The sequence below is a fragment of the Balaenoptera acutorostrata genome, chromosome 2 (genome assembly GCF_949987535.1).
Source record: "Balaenoptera acutorostrata chromosome 2, mBalAcu1.1, whole genome shotgun sequence".
NCBI lineage: Eukaryota > Metazoa > Chordata > Mammalia > Artiodactyla > Balaenopteridae > Balaenoptera > Balaenoptera acutorostrata.
Genome location: NC_080065.1, coordinates 184,772,314 through 184,784,310, shown reverse-complemented (window position 1 = coordinate 184,784,310; position 11,997 = coordinate 184,772,314). Strand labels below are relative to the sequence as shown.

The following is an 11,997-nucleotide window of genomic DNA, read 5'->3' as shown; positions in this document are numbered from 1 at the left end:
GCCATTTTGTCCGCCATTTGCAAGCGGCGCGGAGCCGGAGGGGAGGGGAGCGTGGCCTGCTGAGCGGGTCCGCTGCAGCCGCCGCCCCGCCAACCGCCGCCGACCTGGCCTGGGAGACCGCCCCGCCGCGGCGACTGGCAGCGCAACGCTCCGCGGGCGGCAGACGCGGCCCCCAGGCCCCCTCAGGGCGCCTGGCCGCGGGCCTCCCGGGGTTCGGGCCCGGCGGCAGCCGCCGCGATGGCCCTCAAGATGGTCAAGGGCAGCATCGACCGCATGTTCGACAAGAATCTGCAGGACCTGGTGCGCGGCATCCGCAACCACAAGGAGGACGAGGTGAGCCCGGCGCGCCGGCCCGGGCCCGGATCCGGACCCGGACCCTCGCGCCGACCCAGTCCGACACCGGCCCCGACCCCGGCTCTGCCCCTGATTCCGGCCCCCAGCCCGCCCCCGAGGCCCCGCTCCCGGCTCGAGCCCCAGCTGTCCGTGGCCTGGGCCTCCGCACGCCCGCTCCGTCTCCGAGCCTCAGTTTACTGCCCGGCGTTGGGGGCCCGCCTCCTCCTCCCCGAGGGTGGCCCGGAAGAGACTTCACAGCCCCCCCCGCCCCCCCAGCGGTGGATCTCCAATCTTGAATCTGTTTCTGGGTCTCCTGTTCAAAAGGGAGGGCCCCCGGCCCCGCCCCAGGCCTTGGACTCCTGGTTGGGGGACTCTCCTCTCCGCGGGTCGCTCCCGGAGGGAACCCCTGGTGGGCTAAACGCACGTCCAGGTCACTCCTTGGTGCCTGGCCCGGAACTGGGCCTTGCCTCGTGGGCCCGTGTCCCCGGGAAGGTGGGGCCGCGCCTTTTACGGGGTGAGGGGGTGGGGCAGCGGACGTCCTAGGCCGAAATGAGGAAGCCGCTCAGGGGTCCTGCAATAGGGAAGCAGACTTAAACTAGACACCCGAAAGTCGGTGGGAAAAGGTTTTCCATAAGTAATGTTGTAATCATGGGCACCATTTTCTTCCCTCCCGCCACGCCCCAACCTGTGACCTAGATTTAGGAGGATCGGGGACAGTTAGTGACCACCAGGCCGCTGCCTTCCATGGATGGAGGTCCAAGCCTGCACTTACACAGTGGGGTGTTGGAGAAGGTCCCCTTTTCCCGGCTGGAGAGTGAGACTGCCCGATGGAGAGCAGCTGTTGGACATCGTGCAGGTCCCACTACCAGATTCCACCCCGCCGGCCCTCACAGTGGCGCTCGGGAAGCCCAGCAGTACCCGGAGGAAGGTGCAGAGAAGTTAAGGAATTTGCTGGGAGGCACCAAGGGCCCTGGGCTCTGTCCTTCAGCTGAGGGCCTGAGTTTCTTGTCTCTTTGTCGCACTTTCTCAGAATGGGTGTGATCTCGCTGAAGTGTAATTAGGTTGTTTTGGTTCATTTCTGTCACCCCTTCTCTTCTCTGGCTACACTTGGGTTTTGCATCAGGTTGGAAGCTCTGGCCAGCTGCGTTGGTTACAAGTGTAGGGAACTCTTGGTCTGATTTTCAGTTTCTCTTTGAGTTGAAAGAGTAGCTGGTTGGTCTGCATTTTATTTTATTTTAATTTTTTTAATATTTATTTATTTATTTTATTTATTTTTGGCTGCGTTGGGTCTTCGTTGCTGTGCGGGCTTTAGTTGCGGCGAGCGGGCTTCTCATTGCGGTGGCTTCTCTTGTTGCGGAGCATGGGCTCTAGACGTGTGGGCTTCAGTAGTTGTGGCATGCGGGCTCAGTAGTTTTGGCTCGTGGGCTTAGTTGCTCCGTGGCATGTGAGATCTTCCCGGACCAAGGATGGAACCCGTGTCCCCTGCATTGGCAGGCGGATTCTTAACCACTGAGCCACCAGGGAAGTCCCCAAAGTTATAGATTTTAGCTTAAAACTTCTGTGCGGCACCACAGAAGTGAGGCTTAGTGGTGACTTTAAAAGCCATGTGGAAAGGCAGCGTGGTTTAGTGTGTGACGTTTGGGAGACCGGCATCCTGGTTCTTGGGTCTCTTTGGGTGACCTGGGGAGAGCCCCCTGATGTTTTGAAGTGGGGTTGACAGCCACCTCTCCACCTTGCTGAGTGCCTGTGAGGGTGCAGCAAGTGATGGAATGCAGGCTTCTGTGAGCCCCCAAAAGAAGAAACTAGAAAATCTGGACCACTGGTGGAGTAACTTGTTTTTTGAAACTTTTGTTTCAGCTTATGATACTAAGTGTATGCATGCCTGTGAGTTGGGTTACCATGGAAAATGTATGTTTTCCAATGAGTCAAAGAAGTTTGAGAAACAGTGGGCTAATTCACCTGTTTCTTGGATGCTTGAGTTTGCTTCAGTTCCTAAGATACAGTACAGGTAATGTTGGCAGGTAGGTGGAAATTCACTTGCGAATGTCCTTGCTTCCAAAACTTGGGTATGACTAGGAAAAAACAAATGACTTTTTAACATTTCATTCTTATGAGTACTTTTCATGTTTTGGGGAAGGGTTTTTCTTTCAGTCTTTTAAATTATACCCATAACTTTTTGTAATGAGCTTAGCATTTATTAAGTCAAAAGGTAACATTCTTCTCCCCAGAAGTCAATTTGAGAATTTTTTCTGTGCGTAGAAATTGAGAGAGGTTCTGTCTGTTAAGATTCTGTCCTGTTCTTGCCTGTTAGCCTTCCTGAGTGCTGTCCACGCATGCCGAGTGCTCCTGAGGGCTCAGCCCTCACGAGTGTGGGTTCCACGTGGGGGCACTGCAGTTTAGGTACCCTGCCCCCCAGTGGCATTGAGGTGGGTTCCGTGTTTCCTGTTTGGTGCCACAGCTTATTCCATCGGGTGACACTCAGCAGTATCAGCCAGGGTTTGGGTGGTGTCTGAGCGTTTTCTCCTGGGTCTAAAAATTTCCCAACCACTTAACTGAAGTTTCTGAACTTTATTTTTAATTTATTTATTTACTTTTAAAATATTTATTTGGTTGCACTGGGTCTTAGTTGCAGCACACAGGCTCCTTAGTTGTGGCATGTGAACTCTTAGTTGCAGCATGCATGTGGGATCTGACCAGGGATTGAACCCAGGCCCCCTGCGTTGGGAGCACAGAGTCCTATCCACCGCACCACCAGGGAAGTCCCCTGAACTTTATTTTTATTTATTTATTTTAAATTTTTTAAAATTTTGTTTATTTTTTTGGTTGCGTCGGGTCTTCGTCGCAGTGCACGGCCTCAGTGGTTACGGCACATGGGCTTAGTTGCCCCGTGGCATGGGGGATTTTAGTTCCCCGACCAGGGATCGAACCCGCATCCCCTGCGTTGGAAGGCGAATTCTCAGCCACTGGACCACCAGGGAAGTCCCAAAGTTTCTGAACTTTAAAAAATTCAGTTTTAACTGTGTATGGTCGGCTGTGTGTATCTGCAGGTTCTGTATTTGCCAATTGTGTATTGAAAGTATTTTTTAAAAAAATTCCAGAAAGTTTCGGGACTTCCCTGGTGGTCCAGTGGTTAGGACTCCATGCTCCCAACGCAGGGGGCCTGGGTTCGATCCCTGGTCAGGGAACTAAGATCCCGCACAAAGCAACGAAGATCCCGCGTGTTGCAACTAACACCTGGCACAGCCAAATAAATAAATAAGTAAATATTTTTTTAAAAGCGTATATCATATATGTGCTGTTACATACATTAAACACATTTAAAAAAATTTCCAGAAAGTTTCAAAAAGCAAGACTTGAATTTGCTGAACGCAGGCAACCATTTACACAGCAGTTGCATTGTATCAAGTATTGTAAGTCATCTAGAGATGATTTAAAGTGTACCGGAGGCTGTGTGCATGTTGTATGCAAGTCTGCGCCATTTTATACAAGGGACTTGAGCGTCTGAGGATTTCGGTGTCTTCGGAGGTCCTGGAACCAATCCCCCACAGATACCAAGGGGTGACTGTAGAGAGATATTTTGAAATTGGGTATAATCTGGGGTTAAGATGGAACTGTGTGAAGTGCTGATGTTCTAGTGCTTCTGACCTCAAAAATGGCAATTTCTTGGGGTGTAACCTGGTGCCGAGGTGTGCGGGGCTCCTCGGGCTGTGAGGTGTGTGCGGGGCTGGCCCTCGCTCCGGGGACAGTGACTGAAGCACATGTCAAGTCTGGCACGGCTAAGCGCTTGGTGCTTTTAAACTCTTTCTGTAAGATTCCTTTTATTTTAACAGCTTCTGAGGAGAGTGGAGATAGGACGTTTAGTAAATAGGTTGTTAGCCTAAGTCAGGGTCTCTCCCCCTCGGCACTGCCCACATCAGGGCCGGGTCATCCTCTGAGGGGGGCCGGCCTGGGCGCTCTGGGGTGTGGAGCAGCATCTCCGGCCCCACCCATCTGATACCAGGCCATGCCCAGTCTTGACAACCACAATGTCCCCAGACGTGGCCGTGCCCCCTGGGGGGATGGGATTGCCCAGATGAGAACCCCTGACCCAAACTGATAAAGGAAAATTTCCCAGAATTCCCTAATGCTGGCCCTTCATCCAGGTGTCCCTTGTCCCCTGTGTTGTCATCGTGTTGTTGGACCCTGTGCTATTGTGAGATAAGATGGCCTTTGTCCCTGCTCCTGTCGCAGAGCTCCTGGAACTTTTGTCGTTTCCTAAGCAACAGAGGTACTAGGGGCATCCTTGTTGGGATATTCGGTCTCTGCCCCTGGTTCCTGACACTGACCTGCTGAATCCCTTGGGGTTTCCTGGGTGATGGGGGTGTCTTGTTCTAATGAGATGCTCCTGGGTGGGACTGGTCACAAGAAAGACCAGGCCGTGGTTTGAAGCTTCACACCCACTCTCCCGCCAATCCTTCGGAGAGGGGAGAGGGGCTGCAGGTGGAGTTAATGATGGATCATGCCTACGTGATGAAGCTTCCATAGAAATCTAAAGTATGAGGCTCAGGGAGGTTCTCGGTTGGTGAAAGCATCCATGTGCCAGGAGGGTGGTGCCCCCCAGTGCCACGAGAACAGAAGCTCTGCCTCCCGACCCGCTGGACCCCACCCTCTCTGCCTCTTCGTCCAGCTGTTTATCTGTATCCTTTGTTGTGCCTCTCGCAGTGTGATAAACTGGAAAACATGAGTAAGTGCTTCCCTGCGGAGAAGCGGGTCACGGGAACTCTGGTTTACTGCTGGCGGGTGCGTGAGGTGGGGACAGACCTGTGGCTGAGCCCTCAGCCTGTGGGGTCTGCGCTGACACCGGGCAGAGAGGGTCAGATCCGAACTGAGTTTTGGGACACCCAGCTGGTGTCAGGGAGTCGGTCATTGTGTGGGAGGCCCGCGCTGGAGGTCAGAGTGAAGGGAAACGGGGAGGTTTCCTAGACAGCCCACAGGGTGGGTCTCCTAGATTTGTGTGTTTTTTTTGAACTCTTGTTAGTTGTGAAGTATATAATGCACATTCGTACAGCTGAAGTATTATGATAATTATCCTAAGTTCTCCGAGGGTAATTTCCTTGCCTTGCTTATAGTTTTGTCCCTTAAATGTCCCTGAACGTCTCGCTTACTTCTGCTTGCAGGCTGGTGTCAGTGGCCACCTCTGTCGCTCGCTGCTGCAGGGAAGGGCCACGGTGGCTTGTTTGCTTTGGTCGCCGGCAGGGGTCTGCTGTGGTTGATTTATCCTTCAGACTGTTGCCGGACCTCTGGGTTGCTTCCTGCCTGGGGCATTTGATGAAGCGCCCTTCGTGGGAGGGCGGTCACCGCAGCGTGGGCAGGAGCAGCCTTGGCCTCCAGGGCAGTGTCACGACCACTAGAAGCGCTCCTGTGGCTCCTGTTCCCAGCAGCAGCCGCCGCGGCCTCGCCTGCCTTTACTCTTTCCTCGGCGTAGTGCCATCTGCAGCCTTCGTGACGCTGTCTGCCTGAGCCTCCGTGCCCGAGTCTGGGCGCTGGTGCCCGACAAGACCAGATCGGAGGATTCGTGGCGGCACTCTGGGGAGGCCAAGCCTTGGGAGACAGCGAGGGGGGCGTGCCCGTCCTGCCTGTGCCCGCCGCGGACCCGGGCACAGCCTGGGGGGCCCGGGACTCGGCCACGGATCGGCTGCAGGGCCGCAGTCAAGCCTCAAGCTTCCCGACCTACGACCCCCAGCCCGTCCCCCCAGCAGAGCTCCCAGCCCAAGGCTCTCAGCTCTCCCTGACTTGGAGGAGTTATTCACAGGACTCGGCCCGGCGCAGTGGGTGGCCAGGCTGTGGGCGGGTGGCAGTTGTGAGGACCAAGTCTGTAGTGGGCTGTGTCTGTGCGGGTCATCAGTTCCTGGGAATGTCCATTTGCATAACAATTCCAGGAGGTTGAAAGGCAGGAGCGGGGGCGGTGCAGTGGTTAGGACTCCAGGTTTCACTGCTGAGGGCGTGGGTTCAATCCCTGGTCGGGGAACTAAGATCCCGCAAGCCGTGCGGTGTGGCCAAAAGTATTAAAAAAAAAAAAACAACAGGGAAGGAATGGTGACCTAGGTAGGCTCGATGCTAGGGTGCCCCCTTGGCACTGTGGACTCTGGGGCCTGCTCATCCCCTGGGGGGCGTCCGTCCTGGGCACTGGGGTGTGGAGCAGCCTCCCTGGCCCCACCCACTGCCTGCCAGACCCTCCAGTCTGAGGACCAGGGACGTCCCAGGTGTGGCCTAGCGTCCCCTGGGAGCACGGCCGCAGAGCTGAGAGCCTTTGCGCTGGGAGCTCTGCTGGGGGGATGGGGTGGGATTCGAAGGTCGGGAAGCCTGAGGTTTGACTGCGGCCCCATGGCCGAGTCCTGGGCCCCCCGACTGTGCCCGGGTCCGCGGTGGGCACAGGCAGGACGGGCGCGCCCCCCCTCGCTGTCTCCCAAGGCTCGACCTCCCCAGAGTGCCGCCACGAATCCTCCGATCTGGTCTTGTCGGGCACCAGCGCTTACTTGGGCGCGGAGGCTCAGGGTGAGCCCTGGTGCCACCGTCACTGTCCACTGCCGGGGGACCCCAGCGCTGAGGGTCTCCTCCTTCTCCACTTGAATGACTCGGGTCCTGGAGGCCACTGCTGGGCGGCCGGGTCTCCGGGCCGCTGTCACCCTGCAGGGAGGAGGGTCGCTGTTCCGGTGTAGACTAGTGCTGTGAGCATTTGCAGAACCAGAGGTGCAGGCCCGTCGGGTCACATGTCGTCGAATAATGTCTTTCCATTCTGGTGGCAACGAAGTGGTTTTTCTCTGTGTGGCTTTATTGAGACAGTATGGTTTATATAGCTTAGCATCCACCTGCTTGAAGTGTGAAATTCAGTGAAGGTTTTAGGTGTATTTACAAAAGCGCACAGCCGTCAGCACGATCTACCTTTACATTTCCGTCACCCCACCAGAGATGCTGTCCCCACTCTACGGTCCCCATTTCCCCTACCCCAGCCCCCGGCCCCCACCCATCTGCTTCTGTCTCTGCCGAGGTGGGGCTCCAGTCCGGGCTGAGGGCGACTGGGTGACGAGAAGGGCCATGATTGGCCGTCAGGAGCTGCTTGACCTGCCTGCGTGGGGTTCCGGGGGCTGAGCACGGGGACGAGGGGCTCGTGGGGTGGACGGGGTGGCAGTGGTCCCGGATGGGCTGTCTGGCCTCTGTCCGTTGCACTGCTCAGCGCTGTGCCCTGGCTGTGTTAGTTGCTGGGATGGTGACGGGTCCTGACCCCAGGGTGGGCCTCAGCTCGGGCTTCTGCAGGAGGCCTGGCTCTTCCGGCTGCAGAGGCGCCGGTGCCCATCCCTGGCCAGGTGAGCACAGGACAGCGCCCTCCTTGTGGGTCCTGCTTGCATCTCGTCAGGAGAAGTCCTCTGGTCTCAACACTGACTCGCCTACATTTCTGGGTTAAAATGTTAATATTTTCTTGTGGAAGCGATGGTCGTAGATGGCAGCTGGGTTGTTCTTGGCAAGGTGGATGGAATAACGGGGAGAGCCCTCCCTGGTCGCGTATCGTAACGACTTCTGAAATGTTTCTGGTCTGACATTGGCATGCCCTGGAAATGCTGCTGTCGTTACACCCATCTCTGGCAGCGGCGGTGGTGGTCTCAACCCGTCCAAGCCCCCAACGACTTCTGAAATGTTTCTGGTCTGACATTGGCATGCCCTGGAAATGCTGCTGTCGTTACACCCATCTCTGGCAGCGGCGGTGGTGGTCTCAACCCGTCCAAGCCCCCAAAGGTCTGAGCACGCTGGCGCTGGTGCTCACGAGAGCAGGGTGCTGAGGCTCTGGGTCCCGAGTCGGGGCGCCCGCGAGCAGCTGTGGGTGGTGGCAGGACCGGCATGTTGGGACGATCCGGAGAGCACCTCTGGGAGACGGCAGGGGACGAGGCAGCAGAGATGATGTCGCCCAGGTGGTGGACGGAGCATCCAGACGATGCAGTGTCCCTCAGCGCTAAGGAGAAAGCCATCAAGCCACGGAAGACACGCAGGAACCTTAAATGCACATGACCGAGAGGAAGAAGCCAGTCTGTAAAGGCTACACACTGTGATTCCAACTCTGGGACATTCTGGAAAAGGCAGGACTCTGGAGCCGGGGGAAGGATCAGTGGTGCGGGGGTTGGGGGGAGGAGAGATGAATGGGCAGGGCCCAGAGGGGTTTTAGGGGCAGTGAAACTATGCCGTGTGACGCCGTGACAGTGGATGTGGGTCAGTGAACGTGTGTGCAAACCCACAAAGCAGTGAACCTCCGTCATCTGTGGCTGCTGGGTGATAACGAAGTGTCCGTGTAGATTCGTCAGTTGTGACACACGTCGCACTGGTGGGGGATACTGCTAGTGGGGACGCGGTGCACACGTGGGGCGGGGGGTGGGAAACCTCTGCCTCCCAGTCAGTTTTGCTGTGAACCTAAATCTCTTAAAAAGAGTCCAAAAGAAAAGTCCAGGGTCCAGCTGCGTGGTTTTGCAGCCTGCCAGCACCTCAGGGTCAACGGCAGCTTCTCTGGGCCTCGGCCCTCGAGGTCTGACTCCACTCCTCTGGGAGGGCCTGGGGATCCTGGGGATTTTTAAGTGTCCCAGGGAACTCTGCTGAGCAGGCAGTATTGAAATGGCTGTTTTTTTATAGCTGAGGGGTTCGTATATGAGGGAAGTTTGTATCCTTTGTTCTCAGGTAAATTCTGAATCACACCTCCGTTTCAGTACTGTTTGCTCTGTGGTGAAGTGTGACCCTGCTCAGAACAGGCCGAGGTGTTTGAGAATTTCATCATGCTTGCATCTCCAACTTCTTTTTTTGAAAACAGTGTCAGTGATATGTGTTAGCTATTTATACTTTAGATGTTAAAATATTTCTATATCATGTATTTGATACAGACAGGCCTTATTTTTTTGCGCTTCCCTTCGTTGTGCTTCGCAGATACTGCGTTTTTCACAAATGGAAGGTCTGTGGCGACCCTGCAGGGAGCACGCCTGTCGCCGCCATTTTTCCAACAGCATTTGCTCACTTCGTGTCTCTGTGTCACATTTTGGTAATTCTCACAAGTTTTCAAACTATCTCATTATTACGTGATGGTGATCTGTAGTCTGTGATCTCTGATGTTACTCTTGCCGTTCTTTTGGGGCTCCACGAACCTCGCCCACGTAAGACGTGACATAATCGATTGTTGAAACGACAACAAAGCATTTAGAATATTACATAACTTAGTTGATAAAGGGTTTGAGAGCATTGACTCGAACTGTGAAGGATGTTCTCCTTCTGGTAAAATGCCATCAAACAGTATCAGACGCCACGGAGAAACCGTTCCTGAGAGGAAGAGGTCACCGATTCGGCAGACTTCATTGTTGTCTTATTTTAAGAAATGGCCACGGCCGCCCCGTCCACAGCATCAGGGCAGGACCCGCCACCAGCAAAAAGATTATGACTCGCTAGGAATTCCCTGGAGGTCCAGTGGTTAGGACGACTTGGCGCTTTTACTGCTGAGGGCGCAGGTTCAATCCCTGGTCGGGGAACTCAGATCCTGCCCCCCCCCAAAAAAAATGATGGCTTGCTGAAGGCTCAGATGATGGTTAGCATTTTTTAGCAATAAAGTAATTTTAATTAAGGTTTGTATGTTGTTTTTTTAGACATAATGCTACTGCACACCTGGCAGACTACAGAATAGCGTGAACGTAACTTTTACGTGTGACTTGCTTTACTGTGATATTTGCTGTATTGAGGTGGTCTGGAACCCTTCCTACAATATCTCTGAGGTCTGCCTGTATAATTTCCTGGATCTAGATCATGTCTGTATACCTTGGCCATTTTTTTTTCTTTTTTTGTGAAAAGGAGAGTAAATAGTTCTTTGTTAGCAATGCTGTGTGTAAATAAGACTGCAAAGACTAATCATTCTCTCCCACATTCCTTACTTTAACTTCATGTGTGTAACTATGTTTTAGATAAATATTTAAATACTCTCAAGGGAATATGAAACATTTTTAAAATTTATTTATTTAAACATCTTTGTTGGAGTATAGTTGCTTTACAGTGGTGTGTTAGTTTCTGTTGTACAGCAAAATGAATCAGCTATATGTGCACGTATATCCCCATATCCCCTCGCTCTTGAGTCTCCCTCCCACCCTCCCTATCGCACCCCTCTAGGTGGTCACAAAGCACTGAGCTGATCTCCCTGTGCTATGCGGCTGCTTCCCACTAGCTAGCTATTTTACATTTGGTAGTGTATATAAGTCCATGCCACTCTCTCATTTCGTCCCAGCTTACCCTTCCCCCTCCCCATGTCCTCAAGTCCATTCTCTATATCTGCGTCTTTATTCCTGTCCTGGCCCTAGGTTCATGAGAACCATTTTTATTTTTAGAGTCCAAATATATGTGTTAGCATACAGTATTTGTTTTTCTCTTTCTGATTTACTTCACTCTGTATGACAGACTCTAGGTCCATCCACCTCACTACAAATAACTCAATTTCGTTTCTTTTTATGGCTGAGTAATATTCCATTGTATATATGTGCCACGTCTTCTTTATCCATTCGTCTGTTGATGGACACTTGTTGCTTCCATGTCCTCACTGTTGTAAATAGTGCTGCAGTGAACATTGTGGTACATGACTCTTTTTGAATTATGGTTTTCTCAGGGCATATGCCCAGTAGTGGGACTGCTGGGTCATATGGTAGTTCTGTTTTTAGTTTTTTAAGGAACCTCCACACTGTTCTCCGTAGTGGCTGTATCAATTTACATTCCCACCAACAGTGTAAGAGGGTTCCCTTTTCTCCACACCCTTTCCAGCATTTTTGTTTGTAGATTTTTTGATTATGGCTGTTCTGACCGGTGTGAGGTGATACCTCATTGTAGTTTTGATTTGCATTTCTCTAATGAATAGTGATGTTGAGCATCTTTTCATGTGTTTGTTTGCAATCTGTATATCTTCTTTGGAGAAATGTCTATTTAGGTTTTCTGCCCAATTTTTGGATTGGTTTTTTTTTTTTTTGATATTGAGCTGCATGAGCTGCATGTATATTTTGGAGGTTAATCCTTTGTCAGTTGCTTCATTTGCAAATATTTTCTCCCATTCTGAGGGTTGTCTTTTAATCTTTTTTATGGTTTCCTTTGCTGTGCAAAAGCTTTTAACTTTCATTAGGTCCCATTTGTTTATTTTTGTTTTTATTTCCATTTTTCTAGGAGGTGGGTCAAAAAGGATCTTGCTGTGATTTATGTCATAGAGTGTTCTGCCTATGTTTTCCTCTAAGTTTTATAGTGTTTGGCCTTACATTTAGGTCTTTAATCCATTTTGAGTTTATTTTTCTGTATGGTGTTAGGAAGTGTTCTAATTTCATTCTTTTACATGTAGCTGTCCAGTTTTCCCAGCACCACTTATTGAAGAGGCTGTCTTTTCTCCATTGTATACTCTTGCCTCCTTTATCAAAGATAAGGTGACCATATGTGCGTGGGTTTATCTCTGGGCTTTCTATCCTGTTCCATTGATCTATATTTCTGTTTTTTGTGCCATTCCCATACTGTCTTGATTACTGTAGCTTTGTAGTATAGTCTGAAGTCCAGGAGCCTGATTCCTCCAGCTCCATTTTTATTTCTCAAGATTGCTTTGGCTATTCGGGGTCTTCGGTGTTTCCATAAAAATTGTGAAACTCT

At 52.3% G+C, this 11,997-nt stretch overlaps 1 protein-coding gene across 2 annotated transcripts in view; it reads left to right on the top strand.

The window, feature by feature from the left end:
* AP3D1 (adaptor related protein complex 3 subunit delta 1) overlaps window positions 1-11,997 on the top strand; it is a 45,108-nt gene continuing 33,111 nt past the window's right edge. For both annotated transcript variants that reach the window (XM_057540272.1, XM_057540271.1), the window contains exon 1: window positions 1-333. In XM_057540272.1, coding sequence (XP_057396255.1) covers window positions 238-333 — 96 coding nt within the window. In that variant the 5' untranslated portion in view covers window positions 1-237. The remainder of the gene's footprint in view (window positions 334-11,997) is intronic.